The sequence below is a fragment of the Sapajus apella genome, unplaced genomic scaffold (genome assembly GCF_009761245.1).
Source record: "Sapajus apella isolate SASKATOON/1434 unplaced genomic scaffold, GSC_monkey_1.0 scaffold68, whole genome shotgun sequence".
NCBI lineage: Eukaryota > Metazoa > Chordata > Mammalia > Primates > Cebidae > Sapajus > Sapajus apella.
In genome coordinates, this window is record NW_022437008.1 from 3,126,244 (window position 1) to 3,149,048 (window position 22,805).

A 22,805-nucleotide genomic window follows, 5' to 3' on the forward strand; every position below is an offset into this window, starting at 1 on the left:
GGGTCTGAGGGAGGAGGGGCTGGGGCCTGGGCTCCAGGGTCTGAGGGAGGAGGGGGAAGGGGATCTAGACTCCTGGATCTGAGGGAGGAGGAGCTACCATGGGACTGGCTTAATACACTCCTGCCCACAGGCTTCCAGGCCTTTCGTGGGCTTGGGGGCCCTCACTCTGGAGCAGCAGAGGCAGGAGGGGCTGCAGCATGTGACCTTCCCTTACTTTCCTGGGCTGAGGCTGGAATCCCCCATCACCCGCAGGAGTTCTGTGCAGAGCCAAAGTTCATCTGTGAAGACATGAACCGCACAGACGTGTGTCAGGGGAGCCTGGGTGAGCACCCCGAACCCGTCTCGAGCCCTCACATGTAGCCAGTCTCCTCTGGGGTCCTGACAGCTCCAGCTCTCGGTCCCCCAGTTCCCGGCCCAGGGGTCCCTCTGCAGTCCCTCCTCTCCCTAGGACTGCGTCTCCCTCCCCTCTTCATTTTTTTTTTTTTTTTTTTTTTTTTTGAGATGGGGTCTTGCTCTGTCACCCATTCTGGAATACAGTGGCACTGTCATAGCTGACTGTGCCCTTGACCTCCTGGACTCAAGCAGTCTTCCTGCCTCAGCCTCCCAAGTAGCTGTGACTACAGGTGCACGCCACCACACCTGGCTCATTTTTAAATTTTCTAGTAGAGATGGAGTCTTGCCATGTTGGCCAGACTGGTCTCGCACTCCTAGGCTCAAGTGATCCTCCTGCCTCAGCCTCCCAAAGTGCTGGGATTACAGGCGTGGGCCACCATGCCCAGCCTCCCTCCTTCCATCCTCACCTAACCCTGGCTTCTCCGCCCAGGTAACTGCTGGTTTCTTGCGGCTGCCGCCTCCCTTACTCTGTACCCCCGGCTCCTGCACCGGGTGGTCCCCCCCAGACAGGATTTCCAGCATGGCTATGCAGGCGTCTTCCACTTCCAGGTACAGCTCAGTTCCTCTGCCCATGCCTCAGTTTCCCCCATGGTGACACGGTGATACGGATTTCATAGTTAACACGGACTTGGGGCTGTAATTCATGACTCTGGGACTGGCACAGCCGTCAGGGCTCAGAGGTAGGGCCCAGGCAGGGCTGGCTGTTGGAAGCCGAGCCCGGCCCTGCGTCTTTTCCTGCCAGCTCTGGCAGTTTGGCCGCTGGGTGGACGTCGTGGTGGATGACAGACTGCCCGTGCGTGAGGGGAAGCTGATGTTTGTGCGCTCGGAACAGCGGAACGAGTTCTGGGCCCCACTCCTGGAGAAGGCCTACGCCAAGTGAGGATTCCAGTTCCACCCAGCTGCAGCCCAAGTCCCCACAGCAGACACCAAGCCACCGGGGGGCCTAGAGTCCCCCAAGCTATTCAGTCCTCCACACACCTCCCAAGAATCCCAAGCCAAGTGACAACCCCGCAATCCTAATATCCCAGCAGCCCTGGGCACCTTCACATCATTTTTGTTTTGTTTTTTGTTTGTTTTGAGATGGAGTCTCGCTCTGTCACCAGGCTGGAGTGCAGTGGTGCAATCTCAGCTCAACGCAAAGTCTGCCTCTCTGGTTCCTGCGATTCTCCTGTCTCAGCCTCCCGAGTAGCTGGGATTACAGGCACACACCACCATGCCCGACCAATTTTTGTATTTTTTAGTAGAGATGGGTTTTCACCATGTTGGCCAGGCTGGTCTCCAACTCCTGATCTCAGGTGATCCACCTGCCTCGGCCTCCCAAAGTGCTGGGATTACTAGGTGTGAGCCACCGTGCCCAGCTGTATCTTCAAATCTTTTTTTTTTTTTTTTTTTTTTTTTTGAGACGGGGGTTTATTTTTTTTACCCAGGGTGGAATGCAATGGCGCGATCTCGGCTCACCGCAACCTCCGCCTCCTGGGTTCAGGCAATTCTCCTGCCTCAGCCTCCTGAGTAGCTGGGATTACAGGCACGCACCACCATGCCCAGCTAATGTTTTCATATTTTTAGTAGAGACGGGGTTTCACCATGTTGACCAGGATGGTCTTGATCTCTTGACCTTGTGATCTACCCGCCTCGGCCTCCCAAAGTGTTGGGATTACAGGCTTGAGCCACCGCGCCCGGCCCGTATCTTCAAATCTTAAACCCGTCTCTCCATCTATCAATATTTCATAGAAAACATTCCTGGAGACCCCCAATCACCCATAATTCTTAAGGATCCTGAAATCTCAAATATCAGGCCCTGGATTCGCCAAATCTGAGATTTATCCCCTCAGGTGACCTGTATTCTTAGATTGTCTCTCCTGGTCCAGTGAGAAATCCAAAGCACCCCCAAAATATTGGGTGTCATTTTGGGACCCTCAAATCTTTGCCTTTTCCCCATTTTGAGGCTCTGAAATTCCTGACAAGCCCCCATACAGATGACCCCCAAAGCGGACATCTCCCAGAGGCTCAAGGTTTCAGACACAGTACCAGAACTGACAGAATTCTTTTTTTTTTTTTTTTTTTTCTTTTGAGACTGAATCTTGCTCTGTCACCCAGGCTGGAGTGCAAAGGCATGGTCTCAGCTCACCACAACTTCTGCCTCCAAGGTTCAAGCAATTCCCCTGCCTCAGCCTCCCGAGTAGCTGGGATTACAGGCACCTGTCACCATACCAAGCTAATTTTTGTATTTTTAGTAGAGATGGGGTTTCACCATGTTGGCCAGGCTGGTCTCCAACTCCTGACCTTGTGATCCACCCACCTCAGCCTTCCAAGTGTTGGGATTACAGGCATGAGCCACTGCGCCTGGCAGACTGTCATAATTCTAACAAAGCTCTCCCCTGCCCCCTGCCAAACCGAAGTCCTGGGTGCCCACGGGACCACAGACCCAATCTCCAAGGGTTTGTGTGTGTGCCACAGTTCCCCATCTCGAGTCAGAAAATTTTTGAGCTGGGTGTGGCAGTGTGCACCTGTGGTCCCAGCTCCTTGGGAGGCCGAGGTGGGAGGAGGATTGCTTGAACCCAGGAGGTTGAGGCTACGGTGAGCTGAGTTCATGCCACTGCACTCCGGCCTGGGCCACAGAGTGAGACCCTGAGAAAAGCCTCAAATCTTCAGGAATTGCCCCCAGGGATTCCACACCCTGAGATAGAGGCCCCTGCCGATCCCAGGACAGGGGTACCTGAAATGCTTGTACGGCTTCAACCCTCACCCCAGATCTGCCCCCACAGGCTCCACGGCTCCTACGAGGTGATGCGGGGCGGCCACATGAATGAGGCTTTTGTGGACTTCACAGGTGGCGTGGGTGAGGTGCTCTATCTGAGACAAAACAGCATGGGTCTCTTCTCTGCCCTGCGCCACGCCCTGGCCAAGGAGTCCCTCGTGGGCGCCACTGCCCTGGTAAGAAACCTGGACTCCCATGGGGACGCCCTACCAGGACCAGAGCACAGTCGGGGGTGTGGTGTGGTGGGGTGGGGGGAGTGCTTCCTGCTCTTCTCTGCTTCTGTTATTGGCTTAAGCTCGCGCATAAAACTAGTCAAAAATAAACTTATTTGCTCCCATAATGAATCAGGTCAGGCACAGATGGATCCAGGATCTGAGGGTGTTGCAACCATGTTTATTTCTCCAACTGCGTTAGTGTCGCTCTCGGCCAGCTTCTCCCCTCATGGGCATAGAAGGGTCCTCCAAAGCTGCACATAACACCTACCACCCCAGGGTTTATTTTTTTAAAAAAAGAGTGCTACTTTCTGAGAATTTCAGCAAAAGTCCCAGGAATGATTCTCATGGGCTTAGCTTGGGTCATGTGTTCGTCTGTGACCCCATGACACACTCATTCACTGAGTTGTTCTAACTCCTTCACTCAGTCATTTATTTAAATCCTCTACTGAGTTCCTACTTCTTTGTCTTTTGTGTCACTGTGTCTTTCTTTGTCTCTATGTCTCTCTCTCCTCTTTCCATCTTTTTTTTTTTTTTTAAATAGAGACAGGGTTTCACTGTGTTGGTCAGGCTGGTCTTGAACTCCTGATCTCAGGTGATCCACCCGCCTTGGCCTTCCAAAGTGCTGGGATTACAGGCGTGAGCCACCACGCCTGGGCTTTTTTTTTTTTTTTTTTTTTTGAGATGGAGTCTTGCTCTGTCACCCAGGTCAGAGTGCAGTGACATGATCTTGGCTCATTGCAACCTCTGCCTCTCAGTTCAAGCAACTCTCCTGCCTCAACCTCCCAAGTAGCTGGGCTTACAGGTGCACACCACCACGCCTGGCTAATTTTTGTAGTTTTTGTGGAGACAGTGTTTCACCATGTTGGCCAGGCTGATCTCGAACTCCTGACCTCGTGATCCATCTGCCTCAGCCTCCCAAAGTGCTGGGATTACAGGAGTGAGCTGCCGTGCCCAGCCCTCTTTCCATCTGTTTTGTTTTTTTGGAGACACGGTCTCACCTCACTCTATCACCCAGGTTGGAGTGCATTAGTGTCGTCACAGCTCACTATAGCCTTGACCTCCTGGGCTCAAGGGATCCTCCTGCCTCAGCCTCCTGAGTAGCCAGGATCACTGGTGTGCACCACCATGCCCGTCAAATTTTAAAATTTTTTTGTAGAGTTGGGGTCTTGCTATGTTGCCCAGGCTGATCTCGGACTCGTGGCCTCAAGCAGTCCTTCCACCTTGACCTTCCGAAATGCTGGGATGATGGGCGTGAGCCTGTGCTTCCATATTCTGTTGTCTCTTTCCTATCTCCCTTCCTCTCCTTTTCTCTCTCAGCTTCAGTAACTAACCCGGACACGGTCTCTGAGCTGCGTGCCATTCAGCTCAGTGCTCTGGTTGGCTCCTGCCTTGGTGGCAGGAGGTTAGGGGCAGGGAGGAACAGTTACTTTCCTGTCCCCGGCCTCGGCCTCACCATCCCTTCCGTTGCCCAGAGTGATCGGGGTGAGTACCGCACAGAGGAAGGCCTGGTGAAGGGACACGCGTATTCTGTCACGGGCACACACAAGGTGAGTGTACCCCGTGGGTGGGGTGACAGGCCATGTCCAGGCATCACGCCCACTGACGATGCTGCCCCCAGGTGTTCCTGGGCTTCACCAAGGTGCGGCTGCTACGGCTGCGGAACCCATGGGGTCGCGTGGAGTGGACTGGGGCATGGAGCGACAGGTGGGATGGGCATGGGGCGGGTGTGGGGCTGGACCCCACCTGCCCGCCCCTCACACCTGTCTCTCTCCAGCTGCCCACGCTGGGACACACTCCCCACCGAGTGGCGCGATGCCCTGCTGGTGAAAAAGGAGGATGGCGAGTTCTGGTCAGTTCATCAGGGTCCCAGCTCTGCCTCTAGGGGGCGCATTGCGGTTGAAGGGTGGGTCCTAATAGGGAGAAACTGTGGACATCGGTGGTAATTTTTGGGCCAGGTTCTATTTGGGGAAGTCAAGGGAGAACTGGTAGTAATATTAGAGTGCCTCTGATTGGAGTGGGTTTAAAAAAGTAGTAATATAAGGCCAGGCACGGTGGCTCACGCCTGTAATCCCAACACTCTGGGAGGCCGAGGCGGGCAGGTCAAGAGATAGAGACCATCCTGACCAACATGGTGAAACCCCGTCTCTACTAAAAATACAAAATTAGCTGGACGTGGTGGCACGTGCCTGTAATCCCAGCTACTCAGTAGGCTGAGGCAGGAGAATCGCTTGAACCCGGGAGGTGGAGGTTGCAGTAAGCCGGGATCATGCCATTGCACTCCATCCTAGGTGACAGCGAGACTCCGTCTAAAAAAAAAAAAAAAAAAAAAAAAAAAGTAGGGGAATTTGGAGGCATAGTTATCTATGGAGGGTTGGAATGGATGAGCAGCAGTATTTAGGGCAATGGAGGAAAGCTTGGTGACATTTGGGGCATTTCTTGAGACTTGGCAATGTTGAGGGGCTGATGGATACCTGTTGGTAATTCAGAGTCTGAGGGTCTTGCAATTTGGGGGTTGGTGGCAATTTAAAGGTATTTGGGGGCAGTTTGTTAATCTTGGCGATTTGTGGGTCATGCCTGAGGACTTAGAGGAATTTGGGGGAGCTAGAGGCCCGGCCATCTGGGGGCCATTTCTGGAGCCTGAAGGGTACTTGGCAATATTTAAGAAATGTGGGGGGCTTTGGGATCTGGGGGTCTGGGGACAACCCTCGAGGTGTGGGGCCAGGCACAGTCTGACCGCGCCACTATACAGGATGGAGCTGCGGGACTTCCTCCTCCACTTCGACACCGTGCAGATCTGCTCGCTGAGCCCGGAGGTGCTGGGCCCTAGCCCGGCGGGGGGCGGCTGGCACGTCCACACCTTCCAAGGTCGCTGGGTGCGCGGCTTCAACTCCGGAGGGAGCCAGCCTAATTCTGGTGAGGCCTGAGGGGCCCTGGTGAGGCTCGAAGGGGTGGGGGGTTGCTGTGGCCAGCTGGGAATCCCCCCTTTCTTCCTCCTCCCTTAGAAACCTTCTGGACCAATCCTCAGTTCCGTTTAACGCTGCTGGAACCCGACGAGGAGGAGGACGAGGATGAGGAAGGGCCCTGGGGGGGCTGGGGGGCTGCAGGGGCGCGGGGCCCAGCGCGGGGGTGCCGCACGCCCAAGTGCACAGTCCTCCTATCGCTCATCCAGCGCAACCGGCGGCGCCTGAGAGCCAAGGGCCTCACTTACCTCACCGTGGGCTTCCACGTGTTCCAGGTGAGGTCCTGGTTAGAGCTAACGCTGGAGGGAACCCCGAGGGTGAAGGGGCGGGGGCAAGGGGATCAGGGGAGGAGTGAGGGGCGGGGCCAGTGGGAGGAGGAGAGGAGAGGTGAGGGGCGGAGCCGAGGGAAGCAGAAGAGGCGTGGGGGGCGGGGCCGAGGGAAAGGAGGAAGCGTGGAGGGGCGGGGCCTAGGAGCAGGCGAGGAATGGAGGGGCGAGGCCAAAGGGAAGAGGGGAGCTGTGGAGGGGCGGGGCGGGAAGGGAGGGGGGGTCGAGTAGGGCTCAGACGGGATAGGGAGGTAAGGAAATGAGAGGGAGGGGGTCCGAAGGGCCACAGGGGTCCAAGGAGACAGAGAAGGCGCTGAGAGCGCAGATAGCGGAGGAAAGGTTGGGGAAGGGAAGGCGAGGGGTGGGTCGGGGACTGCGGGGGCAGAGGTTCAATAAGGGTCTAATAGGACGAAGGAGGAGGGAGAGGGCAGAGGGGTGAGGAGGGGCGAGGCGGGGCAGGGAGGGGAGCCTGAGTGGCTGCCACCTCTCCCCTGCTCCGATTCCCCTTGCTTCTGCTTTCAGATTACAGAGGAGGTAAGTCTGGGATGGGGTCAACCGGACCCGGGGCTTGGTCCACCTGCGCTGGGGATGGCGGGCAGAGCCGGGGTCCAAAGGCAAGGGGAGGCGTGGAGGGAGGGGGGTGGGCAGAGTGGACGGGGCGGGCTGGAGGGCGGGGGGGTGAGCCTGGTCCGTGGTCACGCCGCCCTGTCCCCAGCTGCTGGGCCTCTGGGACTCCCCGCGCAGCCGCGCGCTCCTGCCCCGGCTGTTGCGCGCCGACCGCTCGCCCCTCTGCGCCCGCCGCGACGTGAGCCGCCGCTGCCGCCTGCGCCCCGGACACTACCTGGTGGTGCCAAGTGCCGCCCACCCCGGCGACGAGGCCGACTTCACTCTGCGTGTGTTTTCTGAGCGCCGCCATACGGCAGTGTGAGCCCCAGGGACCCAGATCCGACCCCACCCGCGCCTAGACAGGCCTCGAGACCCCTGAGACCTGACCCACGAGGATGAGTCCAGAGCCCCACCATCCCCACCTAGACCCCACCTAGACCCCACCTAGACCCCACCTAGACCCCACCTAGACCCCACCTAGGCCCCACCTAGGCCCCACCTAGACCCCACGCGAGTCCAGCTGAGATCCCGCCCGCCACAGCCCCAGCTGGAACCAACAGCCCCCTCCCCACCTCCTGTTTGTAATTTGCAGGGAGATTGACGACGTGATCAGCGCAGACCTGCAGGCTCTCCAGGTGTGGGCTGTTCGGGGAGGGGAGGGCCACGTTGGGGCGGGGGTTTTGGCCAGAACTAAACTTCCCCCATGCCACAGGGCCCCTACCTGCCTCTGGAGCTGGGGCTGGAGCAACTGTTTCAGGAGCTGGCTGGAGAGGTGAGGAGGGGGAGTAGGTGAGGGCCTCCCCCTGCTGCCTCCCCTTAGGAAACCCCACCCCCACATCACAGGTGTCTCATTTTACTTTACTTTTTCTTCTCTTGAGCTGAAATCTCCTGGCCTCCTTTTCTTGAAATGCTAACAGCTCCTCCCTGCCTCAGGGCCTTGGGCTCAGTCATACCCTCTCTCAGGACCACCGTCTATCTCCAGACACCTCGGCCTGGCTCAGGCCTCATAGAAGGTGCTCAGCCTGAAAGCTCTCCCTGACCCTCCCCCAGGCTGGTGTGCTGCCCGCCACCGGCTCCCACAGCCCCTCGCTTCCCCCATCACAGCCCTGGCCCTGTGGGAATAGGTCTGTCTACCCGACTCCTGGAGCTACAGCTCTGAGGCTGTCAGCCCCTGCTGTGTCTCTAGCTAGGCCCAGCACTGCTGTGAGGCCATGAGTAAATGGCCTCACAAGCTCTTTCCTGGACTAGGAGGAGGAACTCCGTGCCCCTCAGCTCCAGGCCTTACTAAGCATTGCCCTGGAGCCTGGTGAGTTGGCTGGGATGGGGTGGGAGGACGGGTCTTAGCCAGGGGTCCTGTAACCAGAGCCACCCCCTGTCTGTTAACCCATCGTGCTGCTGGGAGTTGGGCCCAGGAAGCCAGGGCTCAGCCTGGTAGCATCTCCCTGCACTGGACCTTGTGTGGGCCCCTGGATGTGGGCCACGCCTACTCACAAGGTCCCCTTCTGCTGAGAGGCAATGCTGCCTTGAGCACAGCCTGGGAAATCCCTGCCTGGATCTGAATCCCAGTTGTGCTCGTCACAGCAGTCACTGGCTCCCTGTACCTTGGCATCTATAACCCAGGGCTGACAACAGTGCCTGCTTGAGGGAGTCATGTCTGAGGGGCCCTTAGAGTGGTGGGCAGCATGCAGGAAGTGCTGTGGTTTTTGTTGTTCCTATAGCCAGGGCTAACACCCGAACCCCTGGAGAGATCGGGCTCAGGACCTGTGAGCAGCTGCTGCAGTGTTTCGGGGTACATGGGGGGCATTGCCTAGGTGAGGGAGCGGGGAAGGGGACGTTGGGCTCTCTTCCTCTTCTGGAGACATTGACCTTAACCAGATGTCCCCCCCCCCCCCCAATCCTGCAACACAGCATGGGCGAAGTCTGACCTTGCACCACTTCCATCGGCTCTGGGGCCACCTCCTGGAGTGGCAGGTAAGTGGGAGACTGGGCCTTCAGAAAGAAACCTTTACTGACAGAGACCTAGGCTATCACGGCCCTGGGGAACACGGGCGCCGTGTGTGTGTGGGTGGGTAGAGGGGGGAAGGGGGGAGGGACTGGACTATGCTGACTTGGAGCGATCTGGCTGGGATATCCCTGCCCTGCCTGGCCTCAGCTTGTCCTCTGGGGACATTGCTTGCTTTTTTTTTTTTTTTTTTTTTTTTTTTGAGATGGAGTCTCACTCTGGCTGGAGTGCAGTGGCATGATCTCAGCTCACTGTAACCTCTGCCTCCCTGGTTCAAGCGATTCTCCTGCCTCAGCCTCCTGAGTAGCTGAGCTTACAGGCACCAGGCACCTGACACCACACCTGGCTAAATTTTGTATTTTTAGTAGAGACACATTTCCCCACTTTGGCCAGGCTGGTCTCGGCCTCCTGACCTCAAGTGATCCGCCCACCTTGGCTTCCCAAAGTGCTGGGATTGCAGGTGTGAGCCACCGCCCTTGGCCAACAGGACATTGCTCTACAGATTGAGAAATAGAAGTCCAAATCGATTAGGCCGCTTAGGGGGGTCCACACCAGAAGAAAGGGAGTTGGGATGGACACCAGGCTGTCTGGACTGGAGGCCCCATTTGCAGCCCTCTTCAGGGCCTTGGGGGCTGACCCTGACTCATCCCTCCTGCTCAGGCCATATTCAACAAGTTCGATGAGGACGCCTCTGGAACCATGAATTCCTACGAGCTGAGGCTGGCCCTGAATGCAGCAGGTAGGGACTGGGTCCTGGGGTGGTCTTGGGAGGACCTATTCTCTCTCATCCCATTGTCTCCAAGTCCACCCGCTCAGGACCTTCTGCACCACAGCCATCCAGAAGTTCATACCTTAGTTTGTTGTGGGCCTGTCTGCCACCACACAGCAGAGGGAGCCATAGGGAGATGGGGGCTGGGGTGACTGTGATGGAGTCAGAGAGCCGAGGCTGAGAGTTTGGCTATGGCTGTGAATGTAAGACCCAGAGAGGTGTTCAAGTGTCCAGGCCTGTGTAAGAAAAGAGCCAGCCAGTCACAGTGGTTCACGCCTGTAATCCCAGCACTTTGCGAGGCTGAGGTGGGCAGGTTGCTTGAGCCCAGGAGTCTGAGACCAGCCTGAGCAATGTAATGAGGCCTCATCTCTTTTTTTTTTTTTTTTTTTTTTTTTTAAAAAGAGAGGCCAGGCATGGTGGCTCACGCTTATAATCCCAGCACTTAAAAATACAAAAATTAGCCGGGTGTGGTGGTGTGCACCTGTAATCCCAGCTACTTGGAAGGCTGAGGCAGGAAAATCACTTTAATCCAGGAAGCAGAGGTTGCAGTGAACCAAGATTGCGCCATTGCACTCCAGCATGGGCAACAAGAGGGAGCCGACTCTGTCTCAAAAAGTCAGGGAGGGGGTGGAAGACAGCCAAGGATTGGAAGATGTGGGGCAGAGAGGGAGAGGCTGGGCCAGAGGTAGACGGGAGCAGAGGTGAGGGCGCAGGGACTCAGAGTGCAGGTGGCAGGCTTGTGTTCACACATCTGGCACCACTGAGCGCTTGCTACATGCCAGGAGTTATTCCAGGAAGAAGGAAACTGATAAAAGTGCCCTTGAGGACAATTTCTTGAATGGGAATTCCTGCAGGCGCAGCTGAGGGGCTCCAGCTCTTCTCGGGTCCTTCCACCCCATCTGGCTGGGTAGCCCCGGTCATGGCAGCCCCTATGCCAGAGGGAGAGTGACCTGGGGCAGGTCCCTGGGGGGCTGCAGGGCTCAGAAGCAGCTTCCCCCAGGCTTCCACCTGAACAACCAGCTGACCCAGGCCCTCACCAGCCGCTACCGGGACAGCCGTCTGCGTGTGGACTTCGAGCACTTCGTGTCCTGTGTGGCCCAGCTCACCTGCATCTTCTGTGAGTACCCCCCCTGGCACGGGAGAAAGGGTATGGAGACTGGTGGGCATTGACCCAGCTCCTCTCTGTACAGGCCACTGCAGCCAGCACCTCGATGGGGGTGAGGGGGTCATCTGCCTGACCCACAGACAGGTGAGCTAGGTGGGAGGGACAGGGTGGCTCGGGCACTGTCCTGGGAGCTCCCTGCCTCAAGCCCACCGTCTTCCTTCTTTTACTTAGTGGATGGAGGTGGCCACCTTCTCCTAGGATCTCAGGACGGGAGAACTGACCAAGACCACCGCCCCTGGCACAGGTGTGCTGCTCTGTCTGGCATCCACCTGCCTGGCGCTGGCCTTGGGCCCGTGTCCTCCACTCAGAAACAAGGACAGCAGATGACACAAGCTGGTCCACATTAATGGCTTAGGACAGTGCTAATTCTGCCCTGGCTCTCCTAGGAAGTGGAGAACAGATGCAGCAGAGGGGGGGAAAAAAAGGGACACTGCAGGAATCCTTCTGAAAAATATTACATGTTTTATTATCCTGTCCCCAGAGGGTGGTTTATCCAGAAACCGAGGGAAAAAAATCAATCATCAGAATAAACTCAAAAAAAAAAAAAAAAAAAAAAAAAGGTAGAGGGAGCAAAACCATCAACCACCAGGCAGCCACGCCAGCAGCCCACCTCCACCTCCGGAGGGTCCCCAGAGCCCCATGCCCAACGCAGACCCAGAGGAACGTCAGGGAGGGGATGGGCTATGTCTTCATTGCAAGAGCAGGAGAGACGGCAGAGATATGTTGCTAGGTGAATATATATTTATATAATAAATCCGTAAGTTAATAAAGTAAATAGTAATTCTCTGAAATTTTTTTTAGTTTTATGGTTTTGTGGTTTTTTTTTTGGTTTTTGTTGTTTTGTGTTTTTTTTTTTTTTTTTTTTTTTTTTTTTTTGGTCCTTAGAAAATCGGAGACATGTGAGGCCAGACAAAGCAAGGCTGGGGCTGGTGGGATTCGGAGGGGCCCCGTCTGCTAATCCAGCTCCTCTGCTGTGAAAGCAGGGAGCTGGGTGGGGCCCCCATCTCCTGGCAATGGCAAGTGAGTATGGAGCAGGGAGTGGAGAGGGGCTGGGTGGGGACCCAGCTGTCGGGTGGTGGCGCCCTCTGCTGGCCCCAGGCAGTTCCTGGACAAGGCACATGGGGCTTTGGCCTGGATGGGGGAGGCCTTGAAGGGACCTCAGGGGCAAAGAAAGAGACCTGGGTGTGGTGGGGCATTCCCAGGGCATGGAGGGGACTGGTTTTGTTGTGGGAATCCAGTGGCCCCTCCACGATGGTTTAAAAAGCACAAGCCCCAAGTCTCCCAGGCCCCACCTGGTCTGGGGAACCTCCTGGCCAAACCAGAGAGAGAGCCTGCCTCAGCCCCTCCCTGGCCACCCACCCACGCTGGAGGACTGCAGAGTGCTTTGCATAGATAGAGTGGAGGGACAGGACTGTGGGGCTTCCGCGGCCCCTCCTGGAGGCCGTGGGGGGGTGTTTGGTCTGGGTCTCGGGGGCCTCACAGGTCGCTCTCGCCATACAGGGCGGTGGAGAAGGACTTGTAGTCGAGGGCACCGGGCACGGCATCAGGGCCCTGGTAGGGTGCCATGCGGGCAATACAGTACTCGGCCTGGTCGGGGGGCAGCTCTCTCCGCAGTTCCTCGGCTGTGATGAAGTTCTGGGATCGGCAGGATGGGACTCTGAGCCATCCCCACCCACATACTGGCTCCCTCAGCCCCTCCCCATGCAGGGACCCCTCTTGCCAGCCCCCATGTGCCTCATGGGGTCTCACCTTGTCCCCTGCCAGGACCTTGAAGGAGGCGATGACCTGGTCGGCCGTGTCCGTGTCGGTGGTCTCTCGAGACATGAAGTCGATGAAGGCTTGGAAGGTCACAAGGCCGCTGTGGTTGGGGTCGACCAGGCTCATGATGCGGTTGAACTCAGCGTCACCCTGCAAGGAGGTAGTGGGGTGGGGGATACCCAACATTGAGTGGGGCAGGGGCAGCCAGGCCCACACCGGTGGGGTCTCCAGAAAAACAGCCAGGAGAGCAGGGCCCACCCCACGTGCGCATCCGCCCTGTTCCCTAGCTGCTCCGGCTGCCCCAGGCCCCCAGTGCCCCAGGCAGGGGAGCAGGGCCCCTTTGCATCCTCCCCTCCCGTGGTCTCTGACAGCAGAGACCTGGGGTCTACTGCCCTCAGCACAGGCTCATGAGTTAGCTCTGGAGGGTGGGGAAGAAAGAGAGAAAGAGAAAGAAAAGGGGGAGAGCATGGGAGAGCTGCCTTCCCTCTCTGGAGACTTCTAGGGAAGAAGAGGGGCTCAGGAAGTCATCGGAGGGACCCCACCCCGGCAGGTGCAACAGAGGAGGCAGGCCCCGCTGCACTGCTCGGGCAGAGGAGTGTCCCCGAGGACGAGGAAGCTCTGGAGGTGGTGAGGGGGAGAGGCAGGACAGGAGGAGGAGCGGGTGGCTGGGGAGACAGAACTGCATACCAGGCTGTATCCTGTGGAGATAAGCAGAGCCCTGAAGTCATCGGAGTCCATGCTGCCTGTCTGCTTCTGCTCCGAGGACGCAGGCATAGCAGAGGAGGCCGGGCCCAGAGTAGGCAAGAGGGGCCGCCCCATGTGCACAGCGGGCAGACAGGACAGTGGCGGGGAGCAGGGAGACAGCGGCCCCGAGAGACCAGGTAAGGGGGAAGGTGTCCAGGGAGACGAGGGCAGGGAGGCAAGAGAGCCGTGAGATGGCACACAGGTTGCAGGGGTGGGATGGCGAGGGGAGAAAGAGAGAAGGAGAGAGAGAGAGAGCAGTTAATGCCAAGGTCCGCTGGGGCCCAAGGTGCAGTACCTGCCGGTCGTTCTCCACGTCGTAGCCCAGGCTGATGAGGCAGGCCTTGAACTCCTCGGGCCCCAGCGCCCCGCCATGGTCCTGCCGGGGCCATCCGAAGGCAGGTGTACGGGAGGGGCGGCATGGATGAGGGATCAGGGCCACATGCAGAGGGCAGGGGGAGGGGACACGTAGGGGAGGGAAACACAGAGTTAGAGGCGATGTGGACAAAGAGATGGCCAGGGCCCCATGGGGCTGGGGGCGGCTCAGGCCCCTTTCATCCTGCTCCCCACCTCAGAGGCTCAGAAGCAGGCAGAGGCCTCCCCCACCTCTCTGCCCATAGCAGGGGTGGAAGCTGGGAGCTACAGACTTGAGGATGAGTCCCAGGACTGGTGGGGGGTAGGGGGACTCTCCTTGCCTTTGGAATTTGGAGTAGGACAGAGGAAACTGCACCCCATCCTGGGGCACACCAGGTGCAGAGCTGAGGCTGCACATGCCTAGCCAGCTGGGGGATGCGTCAGCCCAGCAGGGTGGGCTGGGGCGGGCAGCAAAGTGTGGTGCTCAGGGGTCTTCTGATGGGGCTGCCGGACCAAATCTGAATTCTAAAAGCACCGTGTGGGATGTCTGTGTCCAGATTCACAGACAGGGTCACAAAGCCTGTGTGTGCTGAGACTTCCGCCCCAGAGGGCATGACTTGGGGCCCCCAGCCCCCTGTCTATGTGTGTGAAGTGGCCTAGGTTAGGGTCTCAGTGCTGCATGGCCGCACCCCGACAGTAGCAGGGCCCTGGGAATGTCGGCCAACAACTCAGCAACTGTGACGGGAATGGACAAACAGACGCAGAAACGAGGGGGCAGGATAGGACAGCAGTGGTGGGGAGGGGAGAGGCCAAGGAGGTGGCAGGCCACTCACCTTGTCAAAGTGGTTGAAGGACGCCCGGAACTCCTGCATCTGCTCCTGGCTGATGCCCTTGGCGTCGCGGGTGAGGATTTGGTTCTCCACCTCGTTGATGGTGCGGGCGATGGTGGTGAGCAGCTGCTCCCAGCCCACGCGGATGTGCTGGGGGAGGACAGGGGTGTGACCGTGGGCTGGGCATGGTGGAGTGTCCTCACCTTTGGGGGATGGCTTCAGGAGCCTGCCCAGCCCTGGAGAAAGCCCCCTGCTCTCCTGTATGCCTCACTAGGGCCACGGGCCGGGGTACCTCTGCTGCCTTTGCCAACCTTGGGGTTTATGTCTCCACAGTAAATCTGTTTCCTGGCTATGGGGGCAGCGAAGAGGCAAGGACTTATGCCGGGATCGCTGTGGAGATGGGACATACGCTGGCCAGTCTCATCCCTGGCTCTCAGGGGAAAAAAACAAAAAAGCCAACTCTGGTTGGAGGCATCTGTGGACCTGTACTGGGTGGATCAACAGTATGCAATCTTTTGGCTTCTCAAGCTAGCCGTATGACAGTGACCAGCTTGTAACGTCCCTGGCACGTTAGCCAGTGGGAGCTGCTGCACAGGCTCTGGCCCCAAGAAGGCTGATACTGCGGAGGCCACAGGGCAAATGGTGCCCTCAGTGAGCCTCTGGACCAGCTTGTCCTGTGAGGGGCATTGTCTTGGTGATGAGCACTGCTCTCATTTTGATCTAGTCATTTCAATCCTTTTTTTTTTTTTTTTTTTTTTTTTTTTGGAGACAGGGCCTGGCTCTGTCACCTAGACTGGAGTGTGGTGCATAACCTTGGCTCATCTCAACCTCCACCTCCCTGGCTCAAGCAGTCCTCCTACCTCAGCCTCCTGGGGAGCTGGGACTATAGGCATGCACCACCATGCCTGGCTAACATTTTCATTTTTTGTGGAGACAGGGTCTTGCTATGTTTCCCAGGCTGGTCTTGAACTCTTGGGCTTAAGCCATCCTCCCACCTCAGCCTCCTAAAGTGCTGGCCTTCCCAATCATTGTTAAACAGAGTGAAGAAATGACAGCAGACAGCTATCTTCTCACTGGCCCAAACCACCTCCAGTGAGGAAGCCAGCCATGCTGGTGGAAAGGCCAGAGGGTGGGGCGGCCACGCACCTCCATGGTGTAGTTGGTGTGCTTGTTGTCGAAGATGAGGGCCTCCTGGATGAGCTGGTGCTGCTGCTCTAGCAGGTCCAGGTTGGGCTTGTAGTCCACGATGCTGCGCTCGTACTGCTTCAGGTGGCTCAGCTGGTCCTCCAGGGTCCCGTTCATCTCAATGGAGATGCGCCCGATCTCCTACCGGGTGGGTGCAGGCGGTGGGGTGAGGCTGGTGGGCCTGCCAACCCTGACCATCTAGGGGAGCCCACTCCCACTACGGGCCTGCATCTCCCGGGGCCCCTCCAACTAGGAGCCTTGGCCTGTGGGTTCCTGGAAGGGAAGGCCCGCCGCTCATGACTGTCCCCTCTGGTCCTGCCCTCTCATGTTAAAGCAGCCATGACTGACAAGGAGGAGGCTTTCTCTGCCAAGCGCTCCCTATGCCCAACTTCATTTTACCCTTGACCTCTCTGTGAGGCTGGGACTGTGGCAGGCCCTGACTGCAGAGGTAAAAACCGAGGCTCAAGGAGGACAGGTGCGAGGGATTCCAGGCACAAGCTCTGTGGACTCTCCTAACCCTGCAGAGTGCTCAGGGCCCCCAGCTGGTGAGAGTTGGGACCTGCTCTGCCAGGCGTCCATCTGTAGGCCCTGGGCTGGCCAGGGACCCCTCACTAGGGGAGCTCCCTTGGTGCCTTCTCAGCTCTGCCAGGCTGAACCGGTGCCTCACCTCCATCTTGGTCTGGATCCAGGGCCCTACGACGTTGGCCTGGCTGGCGAACTGGCGGCGCAGATGCTCGTTAGACTGCTGCTTGCTCTGCTCCTCCAGGAGGGCATGGTCCCGCTTTGGCACCAGCTGCTGTACCTGGTGGAGGGGACGTGGAGCGGGAGTGGTCAGGGAGGTGGCCCCCAGCCCCACCAGCCTGTCCCAGCCCCTTCTGACAGCCCCAGCCCACCTTCTCCCACTTGGAGTTGATGATCTGCGGGGTGACGGTGGTATAGGGGTTGCTGCCCGACAGCTTGATGTGGTTGCTCTCAGCAATCCTCTGGGCCTCCTTGTGGATGGCCAGGATGGCCTCGCGCTCCCTGTCGGCGTCCGGCAGCGTGGACTTGAACTGGTCGTGGGCTGAGATCAGGCCCTGGGGAAGGAGCTGGAGTGAGGGGGCGGCCCAGTCCCACAGAGGCCCTTGGAAAGGTGAGGGGCCAGGGGGCGCGGACCTCAATCTCCTCGATGGTGTGGACGATGAACATGTCCTGGAGGTCCTCCATGGCGCTCTCCATCCAGTTGTTGAAGGGGGCTGCGCGCTTGGCATACTCCAGGTGCAGCTGGTCGATGGCCTCCAGCTGCTTCTCTGTTTTCTGGCGTGTGGGGGAAGGAGGCAGGGACAGAAGGCAGGCAGGTGAATATGTGAGCAGGATCGGCGGGGAGGGGCCCGGAGGGCACTAAGGAGTCAGAGAATGTCCTCTCTGGGAGCTGGGGGAGCTCACAGGTGTGGGCACTGTTCACACCACCAGCCCCAGGACATCAGGGGCACAGGGTTCCATGGGTGATGTCACCCCCTCCTTACCTCCAGGGCTTCCCTGCGACTGTGGGTCAGAGAGCCAAGGGCATCCCACTGGTCGCAGATCTTCTGGCACCGGGTGTTGACATTGTGGGAGTCATAGTAATCCAGCTCGCTGCGGGCCGGGCAGATAGCAATGAGACCCGGCAGGGGCAGATGGCGGGCGGCTGGGACCCACCTACCACCAGGGCTCCCAGGGTGGGGTGTTGGGACAGTCAACATTCCAGGACATCAACAACAATCACTAATCAATCAATCACTGCTCCGTTCTGGCCCCTGGGATCCCCAGGGGTGCTATCAGGGGCCGCCTCCAGCTCACCCACCCCTGACTCATTCTGCCACTGTCAGCTAAGAGTATGGCCCTTCCAACCAGGCCTGGAGGCCTGAAGAGTAGAGGGCAGGGAATGACCTTGGGAGGAACAGGACATGGGAACCAGGGGAGCCAGCCACAGAAGGGCAGGCAGGGGCTGAGGCCGTGCTCCACAGTAGGGCTGGGGGACTGGGCTCCATTCCTGTCTCAACCACTCCCTTGCTGTGTAACCCTGGCAAACCCCTTGGCCTCTCTGTGCCTTGGTTCCCTCAGTAACGCGCTGCTGGGGGGATTAAATGAGCTGATACACATACAGTCTGGAGAGCGAGGTGAGTTTTTGCTGTCGACATTAATCAGCGCTCAGCGGGGCTGCCCATCGGCTCATCCTAGACGGTCCACAGGCCTCTGTAATTCCCCCTCAGCGGAACAGACAGCACCCAGACAGCCCTCCCTTCTGTTCCTCCAGGGCTACCATCCAGAAAGCTGCTTCGGGACCCACGTTCCCAAGCAGGGTAATGGGTTTCACAGGGCATTGCCCAGAGCCTGAGAAGGGTTTATTCTAAGTCTGTTTCCTCCCAGTTTCCAGGGGCTCCCCCGTCACTAGGGAAGATTCCTGTGTCCCACCCCCACACTGCCAAGGGGGATGCGTGTGTGGCCTTGATCTCCTTGGCCTGGACGTGGTGGTGGCAGGACCCCTGGGGTGCCCCAACTATGCCGAATAAGCAGCTGTGGTTCCCAGTGCTGTGGCGGCCCCAGTGCCTCTGGCTGAGGCCGTGGGGAAGCCTCAAAGCACCTGGCACCTGGGCGCGATGGCTCACGCCTGTAATCCTAGAACTTTGGGAGGCCGAAGTGGGTGGATCACCTGAGGTCAGGAGTTCAAGACCAGCCTGGCCATCATGGTGAAACCTCATCTTTATAAAAAAGAAAAAAAAACACCTTAGCAGTGAGGGGTAGTGAGTCGGGGAGGAATCCAGCTCTGCCCAGCATGGGGCTCCACTGGGCATCAGGCCTGGGCCTTGGACTCATAGGAATAAGCAGACCTTTGGGGGTGACTGTGGTGGGGTGGGGGTGTTGGTGGAAAGAGCAGTTACAGCCAAGGATCCTATTTTTGAGCAGACAGCTATTTTGGGAGCCCCGCTGCCCCTCGAGGGCCTGTGAATTTTCCATGAAGTAATGGCTTGGGCCTCCCGCTGCCTGGGCCCGCCCTGCTGCTGGCCGATGCACTGGTGGAATAAGGCCCTATTCACCAGCTTGAGGTTCAGTGTACTAATTGTGTACACAAGTTTATCTGACTGGGGTGGGGAGGGGAAGGAACGCGGCTGCCTGGAAGCTCTTACAATAAGTGTATTCTGAGCAAGAAAAGGAAGGGCCTGAGCAGAACAATAGGCTCACTGTGCAGCCTGGTTCCCTCAGGGAGCAGCGGCTGCGAGCAGCGGAGGTCGGGGCCCATCACATTGGGGGCCAGGGCCTACTTGGGGTGGCCAGCAGGAGAGGTGGTGCCCCCAGGGACTCCCAAAGCCTGAAGAATCATAACAAGGGGCCAGACACCTCCCTCCGGCTAGAGAATCCAGATCCTTCAGGTGTTCCATCTGGGGCTGAGACAGGATGGGGAAAAGGCCTCATTCCATAAAGCTTTTCCCTGGCGGCTGGAAGGAGGTGAAGGTGGGGCACTAGGGACACTATTCCAGGCCTTGAGGCAGGCTGGGCCTTGGTGTGCTGCCGCCACCACTCTGGGCAGGCTGTGGTGGGAGGCAGGTGATGGGAGCGCCCTGGGCCCGCACGTACTTGAGCTCCTGAGCGATGGCCGCTATCTGCTCCACGCGGTCCTGGTGTGCAGCCAGGTCACTCTCGAAGGCCTCGTGCTTGCGGATGAGGGCTTTGATGTCCGACAGCGTGGCCGTCTCGTAGTCCCGGTGTTTCAGCATGGCTTCCTTCCCTGGGGTGGGGGCACAGAGGTGCTTAGACAACAGCATAGCAGCTGTGAGGCAGGAGTCTGGAGGGGCTGTCTAAGCAGAGGGAGAGAAAGAGACTGTGGACCCTACATCCTTCCACGCCAAGGACAGTAGCATGGAAACTTCTAGAACCTTCCTACCCACCAGGGATCTCTAAGCCCAACTGTAATCTGGATGGACCTGGATGGACACTTCAGGGTTGGTGAGCCTGAAAGAAATATTCCATCTCAACCCATGTGTCCAAACTTAGCATCTTTTGTTGGTAGAAAACCATATAAATAGGGCCCTGGTAGCACGGCTTGAAAAGCTAGCACCTGTTTCTGGAGGGCTTTGATCTGGAGAAGTGCCTGGGGTCAAAGCCCATGTCCCAGCAGGCTTGAGGAAGTGGAAGCATTGGCCAGGTTCTTCTAGGAGCCGGACCCTGCACCTGCACAGGTGGTGGTCCTCTCCCACGTCTAAGTGCCCCACTGTTCTAAACTGTCCTGTGTGCAGTGGGGTGGGCCCACTGTCAGGCCCTTTGAAGGAAAGGAGGCACACTGTTATTAGTCCTGGAGCCTGGCTAATTACACACGCCAGAACCAAAGCTCAAGGAAGCCCTGCAAGCAAGTAAAGGTCTTTAGGGAACTGCAGGGAAAATTCTGGCCTGGGAAGGTGGCTGGCACCCCAGCTCCTACATAGCCCTGCCTCAGGTACACCCCCTTGGGCTTCGCCGGGGTGGTAGTGGAGATCCCCTCAGCTCTATCCCAGCGCATCTGACAGCAGCCCGCCTGGTGCAGCCACCAGGGGCTCTCTGGGTCTGTGCATTCACCTGTAAAATGGGGCCAGCCTCAGCACCCGTGTCGCGTGGGACTATTCTAAAGTTTCAGTGAGGTGGTGTTCAAGCACAGCAGGCATGGAGCCAGGAGCAGCCTTACCCCAGCCTCTACTGGTCTCATCTGGCAGGCACCTACCAGCCACCCCCAAGGATTGGGCCTGGCATTGATGGGCAAGAAGTGGGCAGCCTAGGAGACTTTGGCTCACTGGCCCTGCTGCCCATCCCCGGGACAGAAGGCTGAGCCACAAGGCAGCCTTGCAATTCCCTTCTCCAACTGCTTCCTCCCAGGGGTGGGAACCAGAAACAGCAGGTGATGGCTCCCTCTGCCTCAGCAGAGTCCCAGCAAGGGTATGCTGAGATGATGTGGGCAGTGGACTATGGCAATGGCTGCCGGGGATCCAGGGCAAGGGGCAGCCAGAGCAGGGACAAGGGGTCATTGGGGGCTGGTCATATTGTCAGGAAATCAAGTCCCTCAGAAGCATCCGTGGTGACCCTCCCCCTGCAGGCTGTAGGGGATGGTAGGGGCATGGAGTGACAGTGGCCCACCCACCCCAGGGCAGAGGAGGCCACTGAGTCCCGACCCTGGGTGTGGAGAGCCTGTCTGTCCTGTTTCACATAACTGCTGCTTGAGAGGACAGAGGCTCTGGGTCTTGGGATTGAGTGGGCCGGCCTGCCTGGGGGCTCTGGCAGATGCCATGGGCAGAGCTAGGTGGATGCCCAGCCAGGCAGGGGTGGGGCAGAGATGTGTGGAGGCCACTGAACCAGTTGGGCCCTGGCCAAAGACTGAGCCAACTTCTAAATGCCTCAGGTGAAGGCCGCCCCAGAGCCCTTCCCACGGGAGGAGTGCTCAGTGGGGAAACCACACCCAGCCCCTCGGCATCAGGAGACCATCTGCAGGGTCTCACAGAGCCCTGGAGAGGGGCTGAAGAGCTGACAGGTGGGCAGAAAGACCCTCAGAAGAGATAGCCACAAGGCGACGCTCAGGCCTCCATGGATAAGGATGGCAGGAGCCACTTTGAGCTGTCTGTTGAATGAACGAGTGAATCTGTGAATGGATAGAGGCCACCCTCCCACACAAGGTGGCACCAGTGCCAACATGCTCTCCTCACACAGGTGCCTTTCTGCAAGGCAAGAGGGAAGCGTAGCACCTGGCCTGGCCAGGCCCTTCCTCCCTCACTGTCCATGCTTTCATCTGCCCTCTTTCCTAGCAGCAAAAGGTCTGGGCTACTCGGGCTGGCAGCTGCCGCGGGCACAACAGGCTGGGCTCATGTAAGGAGGGCACAAGCTGGGCTGTGGGCAGGGCTGTGGGATGTACAAAGCTGTACTCTCATGCAGGCTGGGGTAGGGAGGGGTGAGAAACTGCGCTGAAGAACTCGAGGAAGGGCTCATCTGGACAGAGTGGTGGCAGGAGGGCGAGCGAGAAAGCACTGGGAAGGAGGTGGCCAGAACGGGAGAGGAGTCCTATGGGTGGCCCCTGTGGCTCTCCCAGGCACTGGCAGCTTTCTGAATGCTTCCAGACCCCTGGGATCTGGAATCTCAACCTTGGCGTGACTCGAAGGAGGGCCAGGGACGTGATGGAATCCCACATCCGGAGCCAAGGGCCAGGCAGCTGCAGGGCTGCCGAAAACAGAAAGTGTTCAGAGGTTTAGGAGAGAAGCCTCCTGTAGGGGGAGCCAGGCCCTGGAAGGAGGCCCTGGGAAGGGATGGGAGGTGGCAGGAGCTCGCAGGTGGGCCATGGGGAAGGGTGGGCTGAGGGCGGTGGCTGTCTGTGGCTCCAGGTGGGAGAGGGGAGCTGACTCTGAACACAAGGTGCCAGGGATGGGAGAGGCCTGCCCCACATGCTCGCCCTGGATGGGGAAGACAGGCAGAGGGGACAGGTATAAGGTCACTTCCCTGAAGTGCTGGAGGGGGCTTGGCTGTGTTCCTGGATGACTGACAGGGGCCCACCTGTAAGTCCCTGTAAGTAATCTCTGAGGTCAGGGCAGATTGGGTAACAAAGAGGACCTGGCCCCAGAATGGTCCCTGGGGCTGGGGGAACCCCAAAGCAGCATTTCTTTGCTTTTTTTTTTGAGACAGGGTCTTGCTCTGTCACCCAGGCTGGAGTGCAACGGGACAATCACAGCACACTGTAGCCTCCACCTCCCTGGCTCAATTGATCCTATCACCTC

At 58.3% G+C, this 22,805-nt stretch overlaps 2 protein-coding genes across 7 annotated transcripts in view; one reads left to right on the forward strand and one right to left on the reverse strand.

The window, feature by feature from the left end:
* Positions 1-11,700, forward strand: part of CAPN12 (calpain 12) — a 12,853-nt gene extending 1,153 nt beyond the window's left edge. Inside the window, exons 2-21 of the mRNA XM_032248898.1 lie at positions 253-322; positions 824-942; positions 1,136-1,269; positions 3,159-3,327; positions 4,839-4,913; positions 4,985-5,070; positions 5,141-5,215; positions 6,116-6,279; positions 6,369-6,601; positions 7,175-7,186; positions 7,368-7,576; positions 7,851-7,893; positions 7,971-8,030; positions 8,507-8,564; positions 8,977-9,047; positions 9,167-9,229; positions 9,921-9,999; positions 11,030-11,146; positions 11,220-11,278; positions 11,366-11,700. Coding sequence (XP_032104789.1) covers positions 253-322; positions 824-942; positions 1,136-1,269; positions 3,159-3,327; positions 4,839-4,913; positions 4,985-5,070; positions 5,141-5,215; positions 6,116-6,279; positions 6,369-6,601; positions 7,175-7,186; positions 7,368-7,576; positions 7,851-7,893; positions 7,971-8,030; positions 8,507-8,564; positions 8,977-9,047; positions 9,167-9,229; positions 9,921-9,999; positions 11,030-11,146; positions 11,220-11,278; positions 11,366-11,392 — 1,923 coding nt within the window. The 3' untranslated portion in view covers positions 11,393-11,700. The remainder of the gene's footprint in view (positions 1-252; positions 323-823; positions 943-1,135; positions 1,270-3,158; positions 3,328-4,838; positions 4,914-4,984; positions 5,071-5,140; positions 5,216-6,115; positions 6,280-6,368; positions 6,602-7,174; positions 7,187-7,367; positions 7,577-7,850; positions 7,894-7,970; positions 8,031-8,506; positions 8,565-8,976; positions 9,048-9,166; positions 9,230-9,920; positions 10,000-11,029; positions 11,147-11,219; positions 11,279-11,365) is intronic.
* The window catches only part of ACTN4 (actinin alpha 4), an 80,395-nt gene continuing 69,229 nt past the window's right edge, over positions 11,640-22,805 (reverse strand). For 2 of the 6 annotated variants that reach the window (XM_032248852.1, XM_032248851.1), the window contains exons 12-22: positions 19,657-19,807; positions 17,568-17,676; positions 17,218-17,358; positions 16,956-17,138; positions 16,730-16,864; positions 16,024-16,203; positions 14,881-15,027; positions 13,992-14,072; positions 13,640-13,705; positions 12,944-13,102; positions 11,640-12,829 (exon numbers count right to left, since the gene is read on the reverse strand). In XM_032248852.1, the coding sequence (XP_032104743.1) occupies positions 12,671-12,829; positions 12,944-13,102; positions 13,640-13,705; positions 13,992-14,072; positions 14,881-15,027; positions 16,024-16,203; positions 16,730-16,864; positions 16,956-17,138; positions 17,218-17,358; positions 17,568-17,676; positions 19,657-19,807 (1,511 nt within the window). In that variant the 3' untranslated portion in view covers positions 11,640-12,670. Of the gene's footprint in view, positions 13,103-13,639; positions 13,706-13,991; positions 14,073-14,880; positions 15,028-16,023; positions 16,204-16,729; positions 16,865-16,955; positions 17,139-17,217; positions 17,359-17,567; positions 17,677-19,656; positions 19,808-22,805 lie in introns of all 6 variants that reach the window. The other 4 variants (XM_032248854.1, XM_032248853.1, XM_032248855.1 and 1 more) reach the window with 4 other exon arrangements.